This window comes from Cryptotermes secundus, unplaced genomic scaffold (genome assembly GCF_002891405.2).
Source record: "Cryptotermes secundus unplaced genomic scaffold, Csec_1.0 scaffold3651, whole genome shotgun sequence".
NCBI classification, from domain to species: domain Eukaryota; kingdom Metazoa; phylum Arthropoda; class Insecta; order Blattodea; family Kalotermitidae; genus Cryptotermes; species Cryptotermes secundus.
In genome coordinates this window covers 85,418-110,031 of record NW_019728599.1, presented here as the reverse complement: position 1 = coordinate 110,031, position 24,614 = coordinate 85,418, and the positions used below count along the sequence as shown (strand labels likewise).

Below are 24,614 nucleotides of genomic sequence, written 5' to 3'. Positions count from 1 at the left end.
GCTTTCATGCAATATTACGGTTTTGTCTCATAAATTTGAGACTCTAATGTTGGTATTACTGATGTGATGGATTTATGATGTACGCCGTTGAAATCAGCTCAAGTGGCATGATATACATACCAAATTTCGTGAACATTGGTTCAGGCACATAAGTAACATTACGGTTGTTACCGCAACAACTGTTGGTACTACAGATCGAAGGGGTTTTCTTTTTAAGTAAGCCGTTGAGTTGGCTCTAAGTGACATGATATTGTCACGTGTGTTTGGGGTCTGTGACTATTAGACGAGGTTTTGGATTGGATGATTGGATTTACTGCATTTACACACTCAACTACGAGTACAAATAATGCAGCACTATCGCTAATCTGCACGCTTTACAGTTCGCCATTACACACACTAGGGTTCTCAGTCTTCACTAGTCGTATCCTGGCAACGGATTTATCAGTTTCACTGCGACTTCATATCACACATGAAGCCTTCTTCTCACAGCCTAATTCCCTTCTTGTCATCTCTTCTCAATCATATTCGACTGCCATCTCAAGAGACTCTCTCAGTTCTATCCTCGGCCAAATCAAAAGTCAAAGTCACAATGCGACTGACATTCAGTCAATCAGTAAGTCTTGGTGTCGAGCACAATCTGGGACTCATGACCAGATATTTATTACCGACATTGTCCTGATTTTGTGGGGCGCCCTCTCTGACGATAGGGCGGGTATGTCTATTGTATATACCGTTGGCCCTCGCCAGCGCAGTCTTTCTCGGGTTCGAGTCCCTTGGGACTCGTGACCATATTTTACTGTCTCAGATTTGAGACTTCCCTTTTCGTCGCCTCCTACGACTCGCCTCCACACGGGTTTATCCTCGGTCGGCTTCAAATCCTCGTTATACAAGGTGTTTCACGACTTTAGGGCATAACTGCAGAAGGTGATTCCCTAGGTCTTTGTTGTCAAAAGAGTTCATATAAACATGTGTCCGATTTTGGACGGTTACGGAGTTAGGACCGTTTTAAACTCAGAATAGAAGGTAACGATTACTGACAGTAAACGGAACAAAATAATAAACCAGCATAATACATGATACATTTAAAGTATGAATGTAAAGTTAACTTCGTGAAATTACCTTTAATTTGAATTTATTGGTGCTTAAAGCTGATTTTCGAAAATGCTACCGCCGCCCGCAACAGAGGCTCCAGCTCGGTTGTGAACCGCGCGGGTAGCACGTAGGAGCTTCAGCTGGCTGTTTCTTATATGGTCAGCGGCGTCCAGAATGCGACCGAGCAAAGCATCTCGGTTCACACGAGGGCGTGTATGGGAATGATAAAACGGTCATAACTCCGTAACCGTCCAAAATCGGACACATCTTTATATGAACTTTTTTCATCACAAAGACCTAGAAAATCACCTCCTGCAGTTATGCCCTAAAGTCGTGAAACACCTTGTATAGTCTCGGGGCGGATCCAACAGAAAACACGATTTCCATCGTTATAGTTCAACAATAGCTCGATTTCTGCTTACGTATTCGATGCCGCGGGAACCTAGCAATGAACATCTACTCTGGCTTCACTATTCCGGCTTTCAGGCGTCATGTCACAATATACACACCAAGTTTCATGATGATTGGTACAGGAGTTCAAGCAATATTAAGGTTTTACTTCAAATCTGAGGGCCAGTAATGTTGACATTACTGGTGGCAGAGATTTTTTAATTACACAGTTGACATTGGCTCAGGTGCCATGATATAAATCCCAAGTTTCATGAAGACTGGTTCAGGCACTGAAAATTTGTTACAGAGAGCAAGGTGACCTCATAAGCTTCAAAATAAGTGAAGCAGGCTAACAAACACAAAACATTGACTCACTCTGTCGGTGTTCAGATAAGTCTATATAAAATAATACTCCTCTGCATATATTAATTTTCCAAAATTGCATGCCTGCTGTCTAGCCCATCATTATACCGTTACCAGGTTCCGTGACCAGAATAGAGTTCATTTATACCACAGTTCCTGTCAGCAAAACATTAACTAGATATAATGAAACAGTCAGCTTAAGGTGACGAGTACCACGTGGGTGGTAGAACGAACATTTCGGGTTCCGCCCCAAACTTCTAACTTTCGTTTCTAGAATCTAGAAAGCAATTTTGGAGCACGAATATTTTCCAAAGTTCATACTGTTATGCGCTCTTGCGAATATGAACAACTTCTTTCTACTGAGAGATATTTTTATCCTAGGACGACAGAATTTTGCAAACACGCAGGCGTTTTATTACTTTCTTTCTAAAATTAAAAGTAACAACATGGCAACAACGCGAAGTTTATATTTGTCCTTCGTGTTTATGGCTGTACAGATAATGCTAGAATGCGAAATCCGGTGGGGTGGACAGCGGGGAATTTTAACGTCTTTTTGTGCTTTTAATAACAGAGAAAAACCTTTACTGGCTCGTATCCCATCGCATCTATTCACTGTCTTCATACTCCACATACAACGGCCATGATCTGGAGAAATGGCCTTAACGCTCACACGTGCGCGAGATGTCACTCTATTTCCAGGTAAAACTTTAGCTGACTTCTTTAAAAATAACATGTAGTTACGGGTATGACTCATAAAGCCTGTATTCCCGTTGCTCGGACCAACAGACCTACGAATCTTACGCTGTTGCATGTTGTATGCAGAGAATGAAAATTTATAATTCGAGAAGAAATGCCGCTTAGCCCATGTGTTAATGCTTGCAATTATAAATACATACATCTATATTATAAATTATTATACAAAAAACTCCGTGGCCTGTAGTCCGCAAGCGAACTATACCGACGAAGCGACCGCCACTTGTCGGCGAAGTCAGTGCCAACTTTAGTGGATAGAGGATGTTGCTTGGTCAGCGCAACGAATCTCCACGGCCGTTAATTTCGGTTTTATAGACCGGAACCGCTTTTTCCTTTAAATAACTCCTCAATTATCCTCACGAGGCTTAGTGGATCCCTATCCAGACCCACTACTTCTCAGAAAATCTGGTAGCGCAGAGAATCGAACTCGGGCCTCTGGATCTGTAGCCAGGAACTCTGGCCACTAGACGGCAGAGGCGGTTTATATTATTATTATTATTATTATTATTATTGCATTTCTGGAGGAACTTATTACAGATTTTGTCTATGCAACATGTTTCAGACATAACCTCAAAGTTTCGCACCGTCGCCATATCTGTATATGTTGACTTATACAAATAAGAAGAGTATTTCGTACACAATGCGTAAACATGTTTAATGTACGTGTATATCCGAGTAAAAACTGTTACATGCGTAACTCGAATGTTTCCGCAGTAAACGTCATCAAAGCGAAAGATAAACATATATTTCCTGCGTCCGTTACTTTCGTTGTTTTATGTTAACAAACAAAAGGGCTTCCCAGATACTACACATTAACATGCATCATTTCAGAAATTTGGATTAAGCGACTCTGCCATGGCGTTGGGGGGGGGGGAGTCTGTTTTGGTATACCCCAGTTTAGAAAATATCGATAAACTGGTTCATACGCTAAATGCGTGAACATACACAGAAGCACAAAGACGTCAAGAGCTCGGGTTCTCAATCTCAAGAAAGGAATGTATATTATGCTGGTTACAGTATCTTCGAGAGTGCGTCACCATCAGATCAGCATATCATCAGACAGTCATTAGAGCCCGTTATCAACATAACAATGGAAATGAATATTGACATATGGAATTTCTAGTTGATCACAAAGGACTTCTGTTCGGCAAGGCTGCCTACTATGATAATGCAGATACATGGCTCAATCGGACAAAATGCTATCCCAGCAACCAGAAATCGATTATACTTAGAACGTATAGAAAATCTTTAACAAGTTCTCGATATTAGAAATAAAATGAAAAGGCAAGGAAAAGTAGACGATTTTATGTGTACCAATTAACATCCAATCGAAAAACAGTTCTATGCAAACGGTAGCTCTCGTGTTGAATAAAAACTGAGAAGAAACTGTAAACATGGCCGCGCCATAGCTCAAGCAGTTAGTTGCTGGCTTCCCACCGCGGCGGCCCGGGTTCGAGCCCGGGTCTGGTCATGTGGGATTTGTGGTGGACAAAGTGGCGCTGGAGCAGGTTTTCTCCGAGTTCTTCGGTTTCCCTTGCCAATCTTCATTCCACCAACTGCTTCACAATCATCATCATCTATCGTCTATGGCTGGTACAACAGACCAGTAGTGGTCGCTGTACCAAGTGGACTCATTCTCACACCACTAAGAACAATAAAAAACTGCAAACAGTCTAAAATACGTTGTTCGCTCTTCAGACGGCCATTGGCCAAGTACATAGTCGTTGTCATCACTATCCCAATGCTATCTATTCTTGTGTATGAAACAATGTAAGAAAAAAAGCAATTTGGATTCGAACCCACGAATTTGACAACAAATTTAACGATGCTAGTAGAACTATCTCTGCGAGACCAATATTTTGTGTTTATTGCCATTTTCTATGATGCGCCCTTTTGAAGAAACATGGTGGCACGGTCGGACGAACATTCGGCTAATACACAGAACTAGAGTAACAACCGTTTATAATTGAACGGGCCGATCACAGTTGTCGTGGTCTAATGGATGAAGTTTCTTCGTTAGCTCAAAACACTTGGATAATGGGTTGGAATCCCACTCAAGACATAGATGTCTGCCCGCGTTTCTTCTGTGTTTGTGTTGTCCTGCGTATGTACTGGCCTTGCGACAGGGATGATCACCCATCCAATGAGTCTTACCGGATCTCTGTAAGATCCACAGTCCAGATTGATTCTGACGGAAAATAAACCAGGGGGTCTACTACGAAAGGAGGAGGAGGAAGAAGAAATCAACCGGAAGTTTAATCATTTCTTAAAGTGAGAAAGCTTCTGTACTCTCGAGGACGACGTTCAACTCCATCCTCCATGGACAACAGACGCAAAGAGTCAATCGTACACAGACTCCCTTCTGCAGTAGGGCTATTCACAGTTCACATGTCCACAACAAATTATTATCAATATATCCACTCAGAGGACAAAATACACTGAAACAATAGACTGCTCGCCCGTTCATGACCTACTACATAACTTGCGTTCACTCAACGTGTTACCACTGGACAATTCGTTACCCGGAAATTGTGCAACTTCAGAGTTTTAAACCTCTGTCTTGTACGTATGTGTGGATGTGAGGTCTGGTCACTGCAGTACGTCTATGCGCGGATATGTCGCGCCATTCTGTCATTGGTTCTAAAAATACCTTTAATGGCTCTACGTTCTTGGTTTCAAACGCGTCTTTTGCGGCCTTCAGAACACACTTCATTATCATGATTAGCATAAATACAATGGAAGTTCCGTACACATTGTCGTGGTTCTAATGTTTTCCTTATGAAGGAATGCACGGGTAAAATAATTCAGTCTGATTCAAGCACATGTACATAGCAGCAAAGCTAACCGTTTTCCTGGAGTCTCTCTCTCCATCAGGAACATGCTTTATATTTAACATTTACGTTTCCTCTCAAACGTGCGGTTTGTGAGAAACAGGTTTGTATGGCCGGACGTTTGGCCATTATTACGCATTATTTATGGACAGGAGTTGTACACGTTTATGAGACATTTTATGCCACAACATATTCCATGACGAAGGAAACTGCAAATTTCAGTTCCATATAAAAAATGGCCTAATACTGTACCGATGCGGACCAAAATGACAATCTCCTGANATATTTTTTCTTCTACCCTGAAGATGGAGGCGATACGTTCCTCCGAAACGTCGGTTAACACCACATATACACGGTGCCAAATCCCAGAAGACTGCTTTCTTCATAGTCATCGCCGTGAAAGCCTCAAATCTTACAACATTTATATTTCATTATGAATCCGTTTGGAAGTTTGGACAAGCAAAATGTGACCGGCAGACGAACATGCCAAAAGTATCACGAGTTCAGTTTCACTGTCATTATGCCTTCATTTTATTTACTGCGTCAAAACAACACAAAAAACACACTAAAGAATTCACTCCTTTCTAAAACTCATGTAGTCATTTCATCGCAGATATAAATTCTAATTATAATATCCGCAATCTGTTTCGGGTTGGCAGTCTGAAACAGATTCTAAATATAAGATGAAAACTAGCGGCTTCCATGGGCGAAATAAAGAGCGCCACTTCACAGCTGCAAGATGCGTGAAATCATATACGTGTACCTACTCCAGCTGTAGCACGCGAATAACTGGGAGCACAAGCAACGCAAACAATATCGGCAGTGTGACAAATTTACGAGTTCATTATTCTCAGTTCCAGCAAACACGAAGTCGATAATTTACTTGTACTGCATCCATGACCTGGGGTATGGAGACCCAAAGTAAGTTCTGGGCAATCTAAAAAGTATCGTGGTTTAAAATTACTTTTTCAAAACATGGCATTTACATGGTTTACATATTCAAACCAAAAAGCATTAAATGAATGAAATGACAGACATAAGGTAAAATTGTCCCTGTCCTTAAGTAATTAAGCACTGGGCCGTGAAGGCGTATGGTGGAATGGATGCACAGATCCACATTTTCTTGAACTCGGCACTAACTGAAGCTTCACGCCCTTGCCACTTTTATTCTTCACTGGCTCTATAGCCCCTTGGGCCCTGACCTCTGATTTTCAGATTCATGATCATGTTACAGGCGGTAGGACTCCCTGGAGGAGTGATCAGCTCCTCATACCTGCCGCTTTACTCCCAGGGAAACGGCCCCCATTACCCACAGGATAGGAGGTTAGGTGAACCCCAGAGTCGGTCTGGGCGACGTGGAGAAGAGAATATTCTTGACTCTACTAGGATTCGAACTCTAGGGCCGCGCCATAGCTCAAGCGGTTAGTCGCTGGCTTCCCACCGCGGTGGCCCGGGTTCGATCCCGGGTCTGGCCAAATTGGATTTGTGATGGACAAAGTGGCGCTAGGGCAGGTTTTCTCCGAGTACTTCGGTTTCCCCTGCCAGTCTTCTTTCCACCAATTGCTCCACAATCACCCTCACCTGTCATCTGAGGCTGGTACTAGACCAGAAGTGGCCTGGGTACAAGGGACTTAGTCCCACCCCACTAGCAATAAAAAGAAAGGATTCGAACTCCGACCCCTCGGTCGTCCAACTCAAAATTTGTCTGGGATTGCCACCAAACCCTCATGGAACTGGCCAGACATAACAGGGTACAACTGATATGGGTGCCGGGGCACGAGGGTATTGCTGGAAACGAAACAGCAGACCAATTGGCCAAGATTGGAGCTGAACATCCGTTCATAGGACCTGAACCAGCCTGTGGCATCTCTATAGGAGTTGCCAGACAGGCAGTTAGGGACTGGACAAATATGAATCGCAAGAAATACTGGGGATCCTTGACTGGACTCAGGCAAGCAAAGGGACTCATACGAGGACCCTCAGCTAAAAGAGTGAAGGAACTGTTGAAGTTAAACAGGAACCAGCTACGATGGCTGGTGGGACTACTTACAGGACACTGTCACCTCAAAGGACACCTCTTCAAACTGGGACTAAGTAATAGACCAACTTGTGAGAGGTGTCAAGAAGAAAATGAAACAGCCACACGTATCCTGTGTGAATGTGAGGACTTAGCTTAGTTAAGATTACGTCACTTGGGTCAATATTTTATGGAACCAAGTGACTATTTCGACATTTTCACGTACAAAATCCTGCGCTTCATTCGAAGTGCAGGATTGCTGAGGCAATAATCAAAATGGGAGGCACTAGATCACTGTGGTCGCGGTGTAAGGGCAAAGAGGGCCCACTCCTTGTACATTCATTCATTCATTCATAGCAACGCTTAGTGTAAGCAGACGTTGAAGGCTTTATTTGTTACAGTTACAGTAATCTTCAGAGTGTTATAATTAATTGTAGTTACGACCCGCGAGTATCCAATAAATTGATTCACCAATCCAAATACCGTCTACGAGTCACTAATACACGCGACAATATCTACTTTTTTCTTTTGTTGCCGTGTCCTTTCGCTCTTTAGACCCGGGTACATTAACGTCGTACCTATCACGAAGTGCACTCGTTCGCTCCAGGATCTCTTCCTGATGCATGGTTGGATATCTCCAGGAATAAACCGGATGTTGCGTCAAGTTCCAATCGTGCGTCACAACGCCTCACAATGTTCCTACGAGCAGCCGGTCGTACTGTACAGTACAGTAGGCTCTAAGACATCTCCAGGATTAGAATTAACCACGGCTTACGTGTTCATATGGCTGTACTTCCATTTCTGTTGACGTGAATAAGCTAAAGGCGAACGGACAGCCTTGATATGGCAACTTGCTGGAAAGTCGACAGCGGTACAAAACAATGCTTCCTTGCCTTTACTCAACACAAGTCAATAAAGTAGTAACATTTCGTCATTTGTCTGTGGAATATGAAGTATATGCAGGCAAAAAGAACGTCCAGCATTATTCTCACGAAAATGTTTGAGACAGTTACATCAATTCTGCCCGGGGGGACAGGGGACGCTTCCATTCCGAATTCAATTTTCGGATTGCACATATACATTGAGCACGGATTCCTTGTCAATTTGCTGTCGATAACCGCACTTCCTTCGGAATTTGAAACAGAATAACTATAAAAACTGAAGGGAAAAAGAAATATCAAGCAGAACAAAGTCCACTCAATTGCCTCAGGTGTTTAAAAACAGGGATATGAGTCATCTTCCTGGGACGTTCATAATGTAAAGTTGTAAAAATATGCCCATTAGTTTCTGTGTGTCTGCCCGTCCATCCGTAGTCAACAACTGCTGAATTGATTTTCTTTCCATAGAATGTTACTAAAATTTGTTGACACATTCAAATACGGGTTAAAAGTTGAACCAGAAAAACGGATGCTTCCCGTTGGGCGCCCAACTCGAGCTGAACTGCCAACATGTGTGGCAACGAGAAATGTTCCCATTCTAGACTGTGGCCAAAGATCGTTGTCTCTAAGTCTTGAGGTTCTCGAGACAATCAGGAGACGGGATTCTTACGCTGATTAGAGGAAATAAAAGAGCGAACGTGGCAGAACTGTTACGCAATGCAATCCGCGTCATTATTTAATCGACGTAGCTCCTATGTATCTGTTAATAAAAGACTGACTACCTTACTGCCATTTGTGAGCCGACTGTCTACAGAAAATGTGGCGGCCTCGACGTCTCACAACCCTTTGGGCCTTCATGGTCTGTTATAGGGATAGCGTTACCGTTTTTTTTTGTCGTCCCGAATATTCTAGGCCGGTCGGGATGAATAGTTTCGCACATCTTAACCGTTGTTTGTCCACCAGGACACTGGTTATCGTGGCTTTTCCAGCAACACCTGGTAAATGACGCTATGGTACCTCGATTAAGCCACGATCACTCTCTTTCAAATCCTGACACCGACCACTTCCACCCGCCTTTGTAGTATCGACTTGGTCAGAATGATGCTATCCCTGCTGCGCCTGTTTCTGCCTTCGGATGGCGTACTGAGGAGGTGTAATTACAGTAGAACTTGGTTATAACGTCATCAAAGGGACCTAAAAATAGTGTCGTTATAAACGAATGTCGTTGTAACCGAAATGGGCACTTCCACAGTAGCCTTATGTTAGTCACGTAAAAATCTACCAAAAACCGAGTTAAAATGTTGCATTTTTTAGTGAAATACGTAGTTAAGTACAGACTAACGTAACATTAACGCGGAATTGCCCAAATGTGTAATATCAAAGACATATTACAGCGCTTTTCACTGACAATACACACCGCACTAATACTGTATATTAAAGGTAGGCCTACTCACCAAATTACAGTAGATTACATCAATTGTTGTGCCTTGCTGTACCTAGATACGAGTACAGTAATCAGTTATCTTCATCTGTTTCCTGTTACTTGCCCAATACACACTTTCTAAATTACGTTCAATGTCCATATCAGAGAAATTCAGGAATGAAAATGACGTTACATACGAGGTTGATGCATTTGTGCATGTCGTACTAAGCAAGGTATAAAAACAGTTGCTTTATGAGGAATTAGTTCGTACCATTGAATATCTGACGCAATAGACAAGGTGTCGCAGAAACCGATGTTGCTATAACCAAGTTTTACTGTATTTAAGCTCGGGGCCACTGCAAGTTGTCATTATAGAACGAACTAACGAAGGTAAGTATGTAGCCATACTGAAGCTAGCTGCGTCAGTTAGCATGAGACTTAGAGTAACGACGCCGGAATTCGCCAATAAACGAGTAGTTGATTCACCTTGATGTTAGTTCGCTTATCTGTTCTGCAAACCGTACTCTTGTATGTAAGATCTGAGGTTTCCACGGCGGTGAATATGAAGGATGCCGTCTTCTTGGATGAGGCACCGTGCAGATATTTTGTTAACCGACGTTTCGGAGGAAAGTATTGCCCCAATCTTCATGGTGTAAGAAATCTGTGAGCTCAGTCTACAGACACCTGTTCACGCTGGTTCAAAGGTCCCGGATTTTTTATACCATGAAGATTGGGGCGATACTTTCCTCCGAAACGTCGGTTAACAAAATATCTACACGGTGCCACATCCCAGAAGACGGCATTCTTCATACTCTTTTATTTTATTGTACGTAAATTAGTGCAATTATAGTTTTTTATTTGAATTGATAATCCAGTTCACTGAATCTATTTAGTGTACTAGGATTCGGAGTGGGCAGTGATCATGTCCGTGCACTTATGGTTTGCACATTCGCACGCTGGGGAGTAAAAAATTCGAATCCTCCCCGGTGCGGACCGATACATACCATTCCATCTCTCATTGGGAAGTATTAACGAGGCAACTATTACATAATGGCCCTTGAGTAGTTCGCACTCGCAGACAAATATAACGAATTTCTGACATGGCTTTTTCGCTGACTTTTGTAGGCGTGTCTGGTTTTCTCTACCCGAACTAAAATTATTGACTGCTCATGTCAGAACTCCAGACTTCTTGGCGCTGCCAAAATCAAGAAATTTCCATATTAACACGGCATTGCATGTTAAAGACAATAGAATACGATATTATACATTTATGATAAAGTTCAATTAATACCGAAATATAACATTTTGAATTTAAAATAATTAATTAATTAATTATAAATTATGTTCTCGGTCATTTATAATCAGTCAAATAAAAGGGACCAAGATTGATCAGCGTCAGTCCTTTCCAATTCATCATTCATCCTACCACCAGACGCCACAGTCTCGATACAGCGTCGTTAAACAACCATTTCATAAAACAGAAACAAAAAAACGGAGTTTGTCTTCTACTTACGCAAAACTAAATCAAGAGTACCACTAGGCGCCAATGGTTCACCATCACTTCCATGTATTTTTCTAACTTCATTAACCAACCAACCAACAAACTCCGTGGCTTTAGTTCACAAGCGAATTATACCGACCGAGCGACCGCCAATTGTCGGTGAAGTTAGTGCCAACTTTAGCGGACAGAGGGTGTCACGTGGTCAGCGCAACGAATCCCCACGGCCGTTAATTTCGGGTTTCTAGACCGGAACAGTAATTGAAAAATGGCTGTCAACAGATGATATGGGAATACTAATGGGATCTCTAATGCAGATATATGAAAAGACAAACGCTTCATAGGAATTCTGCGTTGTGCGCGCCCTACATTTCTATTTTTGTATTACTATTTCATTCTGTGGCGGTTCACGACCATCTGATCAGTTGCGCCCAAGAACGAAAACCCATATATATAGTTAAAAGAAGACAGGAAAATATTTAAATGTTCACATTTTAAGAGACTGTGTTCTATGTTACAGAGTGCCGCCTTTTGTTTCGTAACTACAGGTTAATTTCGTGTTGACACGGACATCTTTGGAGCTGGGCCCCCTCTGACCAGCGGCTAAGCACCTTAATCCTTTGGTACATATACAATGCCCTCTCGGGAGCCTAAGAACGCACTGTTTCTATTATTTACATTGAGAGACCGACTGCATTTCTCATATTCTTGTTTCAGGCTCCTCGATAACGACGGAGACAAAGGTTCATGTGACACTGAATGACTTCGAAATCGTCTCTAATCATCGCCTTCCTTTCAATGCCAATACTAAACATATACTTTCTGCTGCTGTAATATGGTCTTTGAAATTACTGCTTATTCTACATGTCCAGCACTTAGAGGTTTCTAATAAGCTTCCAGCCTGTCACTCGACATACACACACGGTCTCACATTCGCATTCAATCTCACACAAATAAGAGACGCAAGAATCCTAAAATGTTAAATCGTGTTTTACCTCGGTGTAGCTGAATTCCTGTTCGAACACCTAAGACATAACATGGGGCCACGATTTGACGGCCCACGTACAATGCAAAAGAATTGTGGGGGGGGGGATGCGTGACATTTATCGAGCGCCATAAGCAAGTGGAAGGAACTTCCTTGGAAAAGTGAGCTAAGGCTGCGGCCCGTGAGGCAACGCCCTCCACAAACTTCTTGTAACCTAAACAATTTTTCTGTGGATTTTGAAAGATCTTATGTCATAAAAATATGCAATAAAATTATAAATCTATCGAACTGCTTTTTATGCCATAATAAACGCAAACAAATTAAAAATTCGTTAAATACGTACATTTTATACAAGTATGTACACCGAGACGCCAAAAGTGGGTGAGGGCCAGCCCCCTCCGGTTCTTAGGGACAGACGGCCCATGGATGCATTGTCCCTCATTCGTCTTCACATCGAGCTCGAACTACACGTGCGTCTCTTTCTGGGTGGAAGACTGGATTATCGATTTACAGTATTTATGTGGCGAATGCCAATAATGACATGATAATTTCAAACGCCAATTTATACACATGACACTATATAGAACACATGAAAATTATTTCTTTTCGTTCAATATCAGCTCCAAATCCTGATCCATGTCGATCGTAAGGTTTAAGTTGGAATATCTGCTAGGGAAAAACGGACTTTTAGCATATATTAATATCACGTATATATAACACGTGCTTTTCGTTTGGGTGCATTTTTATGAAAAGGCGTAAATATCTGTTAAATGTTATCTAGTTTCTGGGGTGTGAGCATCCATTACCAAGGAACTAGCTGGTTAGGAAAACGCAAAATCGCACCCTCCATCTGCCTCTACACTAATTATTTACGTATTAATGATCTTTGGTTTCAGCATAGGTGACACATCGCCTTTACTAACCTCACATCTAGCACTGTTTGTTTGTTTGTTTGTTTTTTTTTTTTTGCAAAATCGGTAAGCATTAATATTTCAGTTCCAATTTAACACCCCTTCGATTCTGATCGGCATTTGGAAACGTGTTTGACATTTCATTTGGCAACTGTTACCCGCTATTTTAAGGGGAACAAAGAGTTGGAACGCATAACAAGACACGATCTATACCATGCATCTGACAGTGGGATGAATGAAAAGGATCGTACCTTCACGCTCTCCATGCACCCTGCTGACCCGGCTACTTGAACTGTCACCGTCACCATCGCCGTCCCCATTATGCATTAGAAGTAAAAACTCCGCAGGGTACTCTTGCGCAGCTACAGCTGCTTCCTCCATTGCACACAACAAACTACCACTCACCTCCGTTGTACTTAACACAATAACACGCGTATCATGCATTCACATAACCACACGCCTGCTCTTCCCATAAAAAAATACACATTTCCAAGCCGTGTTTCTGACCTTTCGGGTAAAAGCATTAGCAGTGCTATCTGGTAGCAGATATATTTACTATTTGTCACGTCTCACTCGCATAATGGCGCATACGGAGAAAAGTTGAACTACAACAGACCATACTCGACAACTCCCCACCTCCTTCCAAAGCAATCAAGAAAAGTCGATAGTTCCTTAAGCCGGCAAATTGTCGGTGTGTATGAAACCCAAAAGCAGTCACTGTCACTGAACACTGGCCTGAAAAACAAAGCTTTACATCAACAGAAAACTAAAGATAATTTTTAATATAATCTTTACATCTTTTCAGGAACCAGGAAAGCTCAATTTGTGTAGCAATGAGCTATGGGCTTGACAGTTCAAGAATCGAAGTTTGATTTGTGGTTGGTGCAAGAAATTTTTCTCTTTTCTACAAAATCCTGACTCTGTGGCCCACCCACCCTCATATCTAATGCGTGCTTGGGCCTCTTACCCTTGGACAAACTGGCTGGGGCATGAAGCTGACTGCTCATTTCATCTAGTGTTGAGTTCAAATCTACATTCATTGGTACCCCTGCAGCAGTCGGCCTTTTCAGGACTTGAGGTTTCCATTGCCCTGTCCATGTGCCTTAAAGGAGTTCTTTTGTACTACCTCTTCTGTTCTCCTCTCCTGAAATTATTTTTTTTTCAGGACCTACCCCTTCCCATTCAATCCTTTGTGACCATACCTGTTCTTCCTCATGCCTGACTCTGGCCACTCCTGTCCTCTCTAACCTGTTTCCTTCATCTCTCCTTCCCTGACTTCACTACATACTTTTGTTATGCAGATGGAAACAGTATGTTCCTCAAAAACAATTTTACCCACCTACTAGACAACACTGTTTTAACCAAGAAGGCCATAATATATTTGGACTCCTGACACACTGTAAAGGTTTATTAGCTAATCTAATACTATGATTCTGCATTAAATTCTGGAGTCAAGATGAACACATACCATTTTTCTCTGCATTTACTTTTCAACCACCCCTCAAACTCATGTCTGGTAGTTTATGTGCTTTAGCCTATGCAACTTTCTTAAGAAACAGAATTATGAGAACAAAATTCTGTCTGTATGACTCTCTCCATTCAACTTTATAACTTACATATTTTCACGAAATCTGATATGAAGGTTATTCCAACAGATGACACCCAACACGACTACTTCTTAATTTCTTACTATGGGTAGCAACAACACAGCAGACACACAAACTTATGAGATTGAAGCAACAATTTCAAAACTTAAAATTCAATTTTGATATAATGTATGGCAACAGATCTATGAAAAATATGAAACTAATATTCAAGCAATTTTTTTGTAGCATGTAAAACAACAAGGATGTATTAAATGTATATTTACATTCTTGGTTTGATTGAGATCCATATTAGATGGGTCCCTAGTCACCAGGGCATGGCAAATCCTTGGGATGCGGAGGGAGGAGACGACCTCCAGATATGGAGGGTAACTGTGCATATGGGGCAGGAGTTGAGTTGACAGTTGACATGAGTTTTACATGGATGGCTGTGACAAGAGGACCTAAGCGCATGAAGCTGAAGAAGCTCCACTGTTAGAGGCCATTTCCAGGGAACAGCTGGTGAAGACAGCAGACTAGAAAAAGGGTTTAGCAGGTGCTGTGGTGATTTGTAAAGTGTGGAGATTAGCAATAATGCTATAATTACTTGTAGTGTCAAGTAGTATGTGTATAAGAGGTCAATAAATCCATTCACCATCTATGGCCACCCCTAATATGTGACAATATGTCCTGCTTTTATGGAAACTGAACGTCCATGTCAAAATCCAACCACACTGGACCTTATCCAGTTCACATCTTAAAAATCAATTTCTGTAGGATTCCCTTCTAAAAGAGAAGAGACAAGCCAAACGTACAAAGATGTTGGTTAGTTATATGATGAAAATATTTATACATGATTCTCACATAAAACTCTCCATTATTAACATTTGATTTCTAAAGTTTCTTTCCATCAGGCATACCCCAGTTTGTTTTTCCCCATATTTTTACAAGTTCAGTAAATATAATCACATCTGATCCATAATACAACATCTAATCCGTTGCAATCACAAGTTTTTGACCAAGTAAAGTTGATGAATGATCATGTATATGTAATTGGTTTATGCTGTCTTACAGTGTATACACTTTTTCACCTTATTCTTCACTTCCACACTACATGTTTCAGCACTAATGTGCCATCCTCAGGTGTCTTTATGCACGTTAAACTACTGTACTGCATGCCATGATGTCTTCATTCTAAAATGACTAAAATCTGTATTCGTCATATATGTTGATGAATTGTAATTAATAAAACTTTTCAGGATTCATCCTATGCCGCACTCAAACACGCGAATTACGCCAATCCTCATTTATGTGAGCATTCTTCCTACATACATTTGTGTATCATGTTCTGTGTTGTGTTTTGCTCCTGTTACTGCATGCGTTGTACTGCTGAAAAGTTTTATTATTTAGAATTCATCGACATATATGACGAATACAGATTTTAGTCATTTTAGAATGAAGACATCATGGCATGCAGTACAATAGTTTAACGTGCATAAAGACACCTGAGGATGGCACATTAGTGCTGAAACATGTAGTGTGGAAGTGAAGAATAAGGTGAAAAAGTGTATACACTGTAAGATGGTTAGCATAAACCATGGACATGAATCAGTGTAACAGGATGCTAAAATATAACATGTATATGTGACCCCTGCTCAGCGCACTTTCACTTACATATAAATGTACATCCAGACTTATGACTGGGTTAAAACCTGGAGGAATAAAGAATAGAAAAATAGAGGTTTAACTGAACAAAACAGTTTCATTGTTTATCTTTACAGTATCAAATACTGTGCAATACAGTATACTCCCCATTATCTGGTATATATAGGGAATGATATATTTACAAATCTGCCATTTGCATGAAAGAAACTCTCACATGAACCTAATAAGAAGTCGAAAAAACATATTCTTACTTTACTTCTTGCATGGGAGTCTTTCCAGGTGAGAATGGATTAATGAGTGAAAGATTTTGGATACATCCTGTAACATGATCTTATATTCAGCTAGGTTCTATTGTAATGGCATCTGCATGAGGGAGTACAATACAGAGTGTTACTAGTGGTGGCCAGAACTACAGCATGGCAGGTGAACATACTCATATGCATATCATAATTTGTTTTTGAATATCTTTATACAAACACTACATTTTTCTGAATGTTTGCTAGGTGCATGAGAGTTCCACATGCTTGAATACCAGATAACCAAGATTTTAATCTACAATGAAGAGTAACAAAATTGGAAATAATTTAAAACAATCAATTCCTGCAAGTCACTGGAAGACTACCTAATACAATAAAAGACCTTACAGACCAGTAGACTGCTAATCCACAGTTCAGTCGTGAATTACCAAGAAACTCCACTGACTAAGAGAGTAGATGAATAACCTTTAACTACTTGTCTAACCCTATGTGGTCTCTAAATTGTATAAACATGTCCATCTGGTAATACTGTGGAGTATGGCACATGAAACATGGGAAATAATTCTTTTCTACTGCATACATATTTAGCAAGATGCTTCTTCTTTCTGAATATTCCCAACACCCATTCACACCACATCACAGCTTTCTTTTGGTGAAGGTTCTTCTTTCTGAATATTCCCAACACCCATTCACACCACATCACAGCTTTCTTTTGGTGAAGGTTCTTCTTTCTGAATATTCCCAACACCCATTCACACCACATCACAGCTTTCGTTTGGTGAAGGAATCTTCTTCTTCTTTCTGAACATTCCCAACACCCATTCACACCACATTACAGCTTTCTTTTGGTGAAGGAATCTTGCTTCTTCTTTCTGAATATTCCCAACACCCATTCACACCACATCACAGCTTTCTTTTGGTGAAGGAATCTCTGGTGTCTCATTATTTTGCTGCAGTAAGGTGTAAGGACGGTTCAGTCATTGGGCAGCAATCTTTCAGGTCACTGGGTACGTCATGTCCAATTTTTTCCCTTTAAATAGTCCTTAGAATTTAAGTGAGGGTGATGTCTTCATGCCCCTGACTGTCACAGTCATAAACATCCCCCTGTTCATTTGCCCAATAACTGATTTTACTTGAACACCTCTTGGTTGGGTGAAATGGGGGAGTTCTTTTGCCATGACATCTTCCTAATTCTCCTTCTCCTGCTTTATCTGAGTCTTCCTCAGTCATTTAACTTGCTGTCAAATATTAGTTCAATGTCATCTTCGAGCAACCACCACATTTTGGTACTAATACTGAGGATTCGATGAAGCGTTTTTCCTATATTGTAGTAATATGTGACAGTTGAGCTAAATTTTGTCTTGGATTGCAACATACCAAATCTGGCTGAGATGTATTACGGCTACCTGCCTACTTTGAAAACATTCAGCCCAGCATCTAAGCAATAAAATCTTTCTAATTGTAAAACTCACAGCAGAAATGAGGCCGTTAGTAAATGTGTTGCCATGGGAGCTGACCTTGAATGCTTCTTGGTCAGAGAAGATTGAGTTTTAAACAATATAGCAAGCAGATGTCATAATTTACAATCTAAGTTTCAAAAAACACTACGTACAGTTGTTTTCAAAAGTTTCTGTCACTTTTCTTAGCTAAGTCTAGAATTATTTATATTATTCTGAATAATAATAAAATGAAACATGAAAAAATCACGAGTATAAAGAATCATAAACTAATCATCATATATAAAGAAAGTTTATTTAAAAAATTTTATAACATTTAAATTGAGTCATTAATAATTCAATTTATATTTGGAGTATCTAGCTTAAAATTGTAATAAATACAGTTCAAGTTCTGTAACTTTGCTCTAGGGGCATTTAAAAGCAGTTTAAACTCTTGGCCATTAGTTTATAAGCCAGCATTTAAATATTGCACTTAAAAGTTGTGGAAAGTACCTACAACTGAAACAGAGTGGATCTATGCAGAATATTAGAATCACTGACAGCGGTTAATAAATCGTAAATATAATTTATGTTGAATGAACTCAAATAGGTATAATGTTTCAGCCCAGTTAATAATGGAATTATGCTATAAAAAGGACTACATGTGTGGTACAACCAGGTGACTCAACAGTTTCCTGGTAGTTCTAACATGTTCATTCCACTGTAAATTTCTTTATTGCCTAGCATGTAACTGATATAACATGTATAGGAAATTTAAGGAACATTTATTATAAGCACTCTGGTCTGTCTGCTAGGACTCCATGGTATGGCAACAATCAAAATGATGGCTGGCTGAGGACTTAATGAAAACCATGAACCACATTTGCAAAATTCTGACTTTGTTAAATGTGAGAGATGGCATAATAATGCAGAAAAAATATGCAATGAGTTCTCTTAGACCATTAGGTCCCTTCATAATATCTACCAGACATTACTTGTCACATCAATGTTCTTGTTTGAAAGAGACTGGATATATATTTTTTATTTGAACAAAAGCACATGTCTGACCATTCTATATTGAGAGCAACAGACAGAGGAATAAGATGTGAAAGACTGTTCAGGAAAACAGTATTCTGAGGATAACATTCAAAACATGGTTCTATTATAAGCAAATAAGATGTGAACAGTAACGACAAAACAACGTAAAGATGGACTACAAATGTACACCAGGGACATATGAGTTAGGCATTAATTTGTACTCATGTAAATTCTATTTCTTGAAACAATTTATAATATTATCCCAATCCTGACATGAAAATACAAAATAAGTGTTAAGAACAGAAGAAACTGGAAAAAATGTTAAGACTTAAAGTAGTGACATCATCAAAGACAGGTGAAGTTTCCTTTCACCAGGGTACCAAATTCTGACCCATAATAAAGTGTGCTATAGTCCAGTGAATTTCACTGCTACAATCTGACACTTGCATGTAAAAATCTACAATCAGTATTCTACAAATCTATGATAGACAGCAATAAATGCCATCCTCTACCCATTTTAGTGAGGCTAACAACATAAAGAAGTAACATAGTATGTTTGTGAATCTATGACATTTTACTTAATAACAAAGAAGTACAGGAATATTTCCTTATAGGAACAATTTTAACCCCCTCACTGGTGAGTGAAAATAAATATGCTAGTTGTGCATTACAATCTCCTCACCAGTTTGACATTAAGTGAATATCCCAGAAAAACAGGGATATGTTTAATTTTTAAAACTCAACTTTTGTATGTGTCTCACTATGGCATGTCTAGAAAGAAATTAATATTAAAGGAGTCTAGATATTTTGTGGAGAACTTCCAACTGTAAAAGAAAGTGTGATTTTTAACATACATCTTACATGAAACCAAGAATAGCTTGTAATCTGACTCTGAGTTTAATAACATCATTCTTGTTCTCTTCCTCCAGTTTCTTTACCATCAATTCATGCAGCTGTTGCTTCAGGTCTGTCTCCACTAAAGGCAAAGACCGCTGATCTCTCTCCAGTTTCTGCCATTGCTTATTGAAATAATGGTGAGAGTTGCTAAGGCAGGTTTTGCTGTAAGATAAGAGAGAAATAAATGACAATCTTAAGAAATCAAATGGCTCCATGTCTGGTGAATGATATTATTATTCCTTTTAATTCATAAAATTCTGTCAGTATCTCAGTCATTCTCTGCTTCACTTAATTAGTACATATGTAATTGTTCAGTATTATGCATATGCATATGCATATTATGCATATAGCGAATGCACAAGGAGATCATACCTATCAATATGTTTCATCTCCTAAATTGTATATTGGATTAAAGCAGTTTAAAGGAGATGAGAAGTTTCTATTTAATATTTGTTATGCCACGACAATTCTGAATATACATGAATTTCATTTCAAACTTTAATACCTGTACATTTCTAAAATGTCTCATAGCACAGAGGCATGACATAAAGCATATGATACATATAAACACATCATTAAGATTTAAAACATGACTTAAATGGTGGATATTTAACAAAGCAAATAATTATGCCCATCTAAGGTGCCTCCATAGTCTAGGGATAACGTTCCCACCTCATGACTCAAGGTACGCGGGTTCAAAAACCCAGCGGAGGTCGTGGAATTTTTAAGGGCGGAAAAATTCAGGGAACAAGTCCTCCAGGAGGGACTTTAAGCCGTGGGTCCCGTGTCGTAGATTTACGGCACATAAAAGAACCTCATGTCTCTAGGAGACCTCTGAGCAAAATCAGGCCATGTTTCCCGCCCAACTAGTTCCCAATTCCTCCGGTAGATGGGGGAAGTATCAGGTACCACTGCCAGAGGAGGGGGGACCTCGCTGACAGAAAGGGACTAACTATTAGATACCACTGCCAGTAAGAGGTTGGAACCTTGATGGCAGAAAGGGGCTGATAGTAAGCACCAGTACTGGTAGGGTATGGAGACAGTAGAAATTAAAGGGGGACGCACAATGGACCAGTAACCGGTCTAAGTGCATGGGGAAACCCACCCCCTCAATACGGAATACAGAATGCCCATCTATGTTATAATATGTAGTTTCCTTTCCACACATTATTTGTATCTGGAATAAGTAAATCAAAGAAGAGAGCAAAATTCTAAAGAATGCATTTGGTAACTGCATTCCAGCAGACACATATCCACTCCTGTTACAGCTCTCACATTAGGCAGTGTGTTAGAGGCAAAGCCACAACTGACAGAAAATCTTCTTTCACTGGACAATTGGCAGTGAGGTATCCCAGTCACTGATAGATGAAGCACAACCTCTAACAGTGGTCCTGGACGGACTAGCAACTGACCTCTCAGTTTCCTTGAGGAAAGCCTTTTTCTTCCTCACTCACTTCTTCTGTTGGAAGTTCTTCTTGATGGTATGGCTATTTGCCTTTCACTTTCAGTCGAACTTCTAATGGAATCTCACCAAAGTCTCTAACAGATTTTGCTGCTTCTTTACAGCAGCAGAGGAGCAAACAACCCACTGATGTAAGGAAGGGGGAGAGGTGTTCTTCTCATGGACTACTGATGGTGAAATACCTCCAGCTACAATCTGTTATGCATGCCAGGAACAGGAGAGTTCCCATTACTGACCCCTGATTTGCTTAGTGGGGGGTGGAGTCCAACTGGGTCCACTCGGCACAGCAGCCATTGATTGGCCTATTGTAGTCTGCCCCAGGTGATTATGAGGATGGCGAATTTTATGGAATGAAGGCAGAGGAAATCAAAGTACTCGGAGAAAACCTGCCCCAGCTCCACTTTGTCCACCACAAATCCCACTTGACCAGACCCGAGATAACCCGGGCCGCCGCAGTGGGAAGCCAGCGACTAACCACTTGAGCTATGGCGCAGCCGCTGAACCCTGATAGACCCATAACAGAACTCCAGTCAGCCTCAGTTTCCTTGAGAAGAGCCTCCCTTTACCTGGCCCCCTTCTCCTCCTTCTTCTTCTTGATCATCAGGCTACTCACCTGCATCAAGAGGTCTCTTTTAATCTCACCCTGAATGGACCCCTACCAAAACCCCTGAGCATTTGGCTGTTTCTTTACAGCAGCAGAGGCTGGGAGGAGGTCTTCTTCTGTTGGAACACTGACAGCAGGACAATGCCAGCCACCCTCTTTCATTTGCTGATACGGACAACTTAGTCCCCACCACTGGTCCCAGCTGGACCCACAACCAAGCTCCAGCAAAACCTTCAGTTTCCTTAAGGACAGTCTTCTTCTTCCTGGCCTACTTCTTCTGCTAGCCAGTTCAGTTCTTCTCCCTGTTGCTCAAAAGACCTCTATCAACCTCACCCTCAATGGACCCCTTGCCAGAGGCCACTGAGAAATTTTTGCTGCTTCCTCTTAGCAGTAGATACCAAGTAGCTGAGCCCTATAATGCAGGGACAGGAAGTCCAGGGCTCTCGTCTGACCCCAATACAGCCAGACATTTACTTTAGTTCATATAAATACATCTTTTTTCCATAACTTTGTAAATTACTGACCTTAGGCATATTTGACAAGATTTCATTTTAACAATTTCCCTGTGAAATTTCAACAGTCTATACACTAGTATTTAACATTTTTTCTGTGTATTTTTTCAGAAGTTGCATATTAATCTTTCCCAGCAGAAACCTACCATTCTGCCATTTCATCCAAGCAGTTGTGCTGCAGTTGGAATGAACGTCTAATGTAGTTTTCCAATTTCTGCCAACGTGCTTCCTGCTCATTGAGATGCTCAATGTTGCTCTTGATTTTCTCCATTTCTGACTCGCATTTCTGAATGTAATCAGCGACAAGCAGCTTTCTGAAAATAAAATGCATGCTTGCATATTTAACCCTGTCAATATCTGTGTCAAAAAAGAAGGATGAAAGAGAAGTGGAAGGTAGACAGAAGTAAGGGACAATTTTATGTTCCAATTTGCAATTATTGAAATAAAAAGTTCTACGCATAACAACTCTGATGATGTAAGATCAGGGCTTGAGGTGGGGCGGGATGCGGCGGGATGGCATTCCGGTTCTTTTCTAAATGGCTTAAAAGCATCCCGTTACTTCTTTGGCAGTAAATGCAATGTACAATATGTCTATGAATTAAAAGGGGAAAACCATCCCGGTTCTATTTTCATTCCACCTCAAGCACTGTGTAAGATTGAAATTTTTCCTTCATCACATAGTTTTACATTACTTAGTTAATGAAATTTAATGAAAGTTTTAGCTTTACAATACCTCTCTGCAAGAAGTGGCTGTAATGAAAGCATAATGCGAACCATAGGATAATTATCTTGATGCTGGATCATCATTCAGTTTTTCTAATGTTTTATTCAATTGATCTTTCACTATATTGAGTTTAATTTCTGCATATATATTTGTGGAGTTTCATAAATGTCCATGGGAAGTTAGCCACACTGTAGACACAGTGCTCTTCAGTCTCTCCTTGGTTAAGCAACTTACTGAACATATTTTGCAGATTTCTAACTTTTCTTCTTCACTTCCACTTTATGTACCATAATGTAAGTGCAAATCACTTCATATAAATTTGAAAGCTGTTCTTCAAACAACATACCAAGTCCATAGAGATAAATTCTATAAAATCATGTCCACATACTCTTGGAACCAAGATGCTGTCATTACACATTCCAAAAATCATTGAACCAATACATCCTGAATTAAAACAGCTTTAGAGTTTAAACAGACAAAATAATCCAGTTATTCACTGTAAATGTACATATTCAGTTATTCAGTATAGAGGGGGTGGGTTTCCCCATGCATCGCGACTAATAGTCTATTGTACGTCCCCCTTTTAATTTCTACTGTCGCCATACCCTACCGATAATGGTGCCCGCTATCTCCACTTTCTGCCAGTGAGGTCGGCCCTCTACTGGTAGTGGTACCCGATAACTCTCCCCTTTCTGCCAGCGAGGTCGGCCCTCTACTGGCAGTGGTACCCGATAACTCTCCCCTTTCTGCCAGCGAGGTCGGCCCTCTACTGGCATTGCTACCTGATAAGTTCCCCATCTACCGGAGGCATTGGAAACTACTTGGGCGGGAAATATTTTGCCTAATTTTGCTCAGAGGTCTCCTAGACACACGAGGATCTTTTACGTGCCGTAAATCTAAAACATGGGACCCATGGCTTAAAGTACCCCCCAGAGGACTTGTTCCCTGAATTTTTCCACCCTTAAAAATTCCACGACCTCCGCCGGGTTTGAACCCGCGTACCTTGAGTCCTGAGGTGGGAACATTACCCCTAAAATACGGAGGCCGCTAAATGTACATATACTATAATGGCAACCCATTAACACATATGATTGCTTGAATTCACTATGTTCCACAAGATCACGAGGCATGTTTGAACGAATTCTGCCTGTATATATCTCCTGTTTAACAAGATAATATCAACGTTGGCAGACTTGCAAAGTGGCCAGCAGCAATTATTTTGAGGGATGATGTGGATCTGTGTAAGTGTATGTGAATACCTTGTAATATGATGCGATAAAACCACATTCCACAAC

The 24,614-nt window shown here is 40.6% G+C and overlaps 2 protein-coding genes across 4 annotated transcripts in view; both read right to left on the bottom strand.

The window, feature by feature from the left end:
* Positions 1 to 13,641, bottom strand: part of LOC111865309 (AMP deaminase 2) — a 117,909-nt gene extending 104,268 nt beyond the window's left edge. Inside the window, exon 1 of one of the 2 annotated variants that reach the window (XM_023853213.2) lies at positions 13,393 to 13,641. In XM_023853213.2, coding sequence (XP_023708981.1) covers positions 13,393 to 13,585 — 193 coding nt within the window. In that variant the 5' untranslated portion in view covers positions 13,586 to 13,641. The remainder of the gene's footprint in view (positions 1 to 13,392) is intronic. The other variant, XM_023853215.2, reaches the window with a different exon arrangement.
* A 5,448-nt stretch (positions 13,642 to 19,089) lies between these two features.
* Positions 19,090 to 24,614, bottom strand: part of LOC111865310 — a 41,258-nt gene continuing 35,733 nt past the window's right edge. For both annotated transcript variants that reach the window (XM_023853218.2, XM_033751771.1), the window contains 2 exons: positions 22,742 to 22,909; positions 19,090 to 20,179 (listed from right to left, as the gene is read on the bottom strand). In XM_023853218.2, the coding sequence (XP_023708986.1) occupies positions 19,978 to 20,179; positions 22,742 to 22,909 (370 nt within the window). In that variant the 3' untranslated portion in view covers positions 19,090 to 19,977. The remainder of the gene's footprint in view (positions 20,180 to 22,741; positions 22,910 to 24,614) is intronic.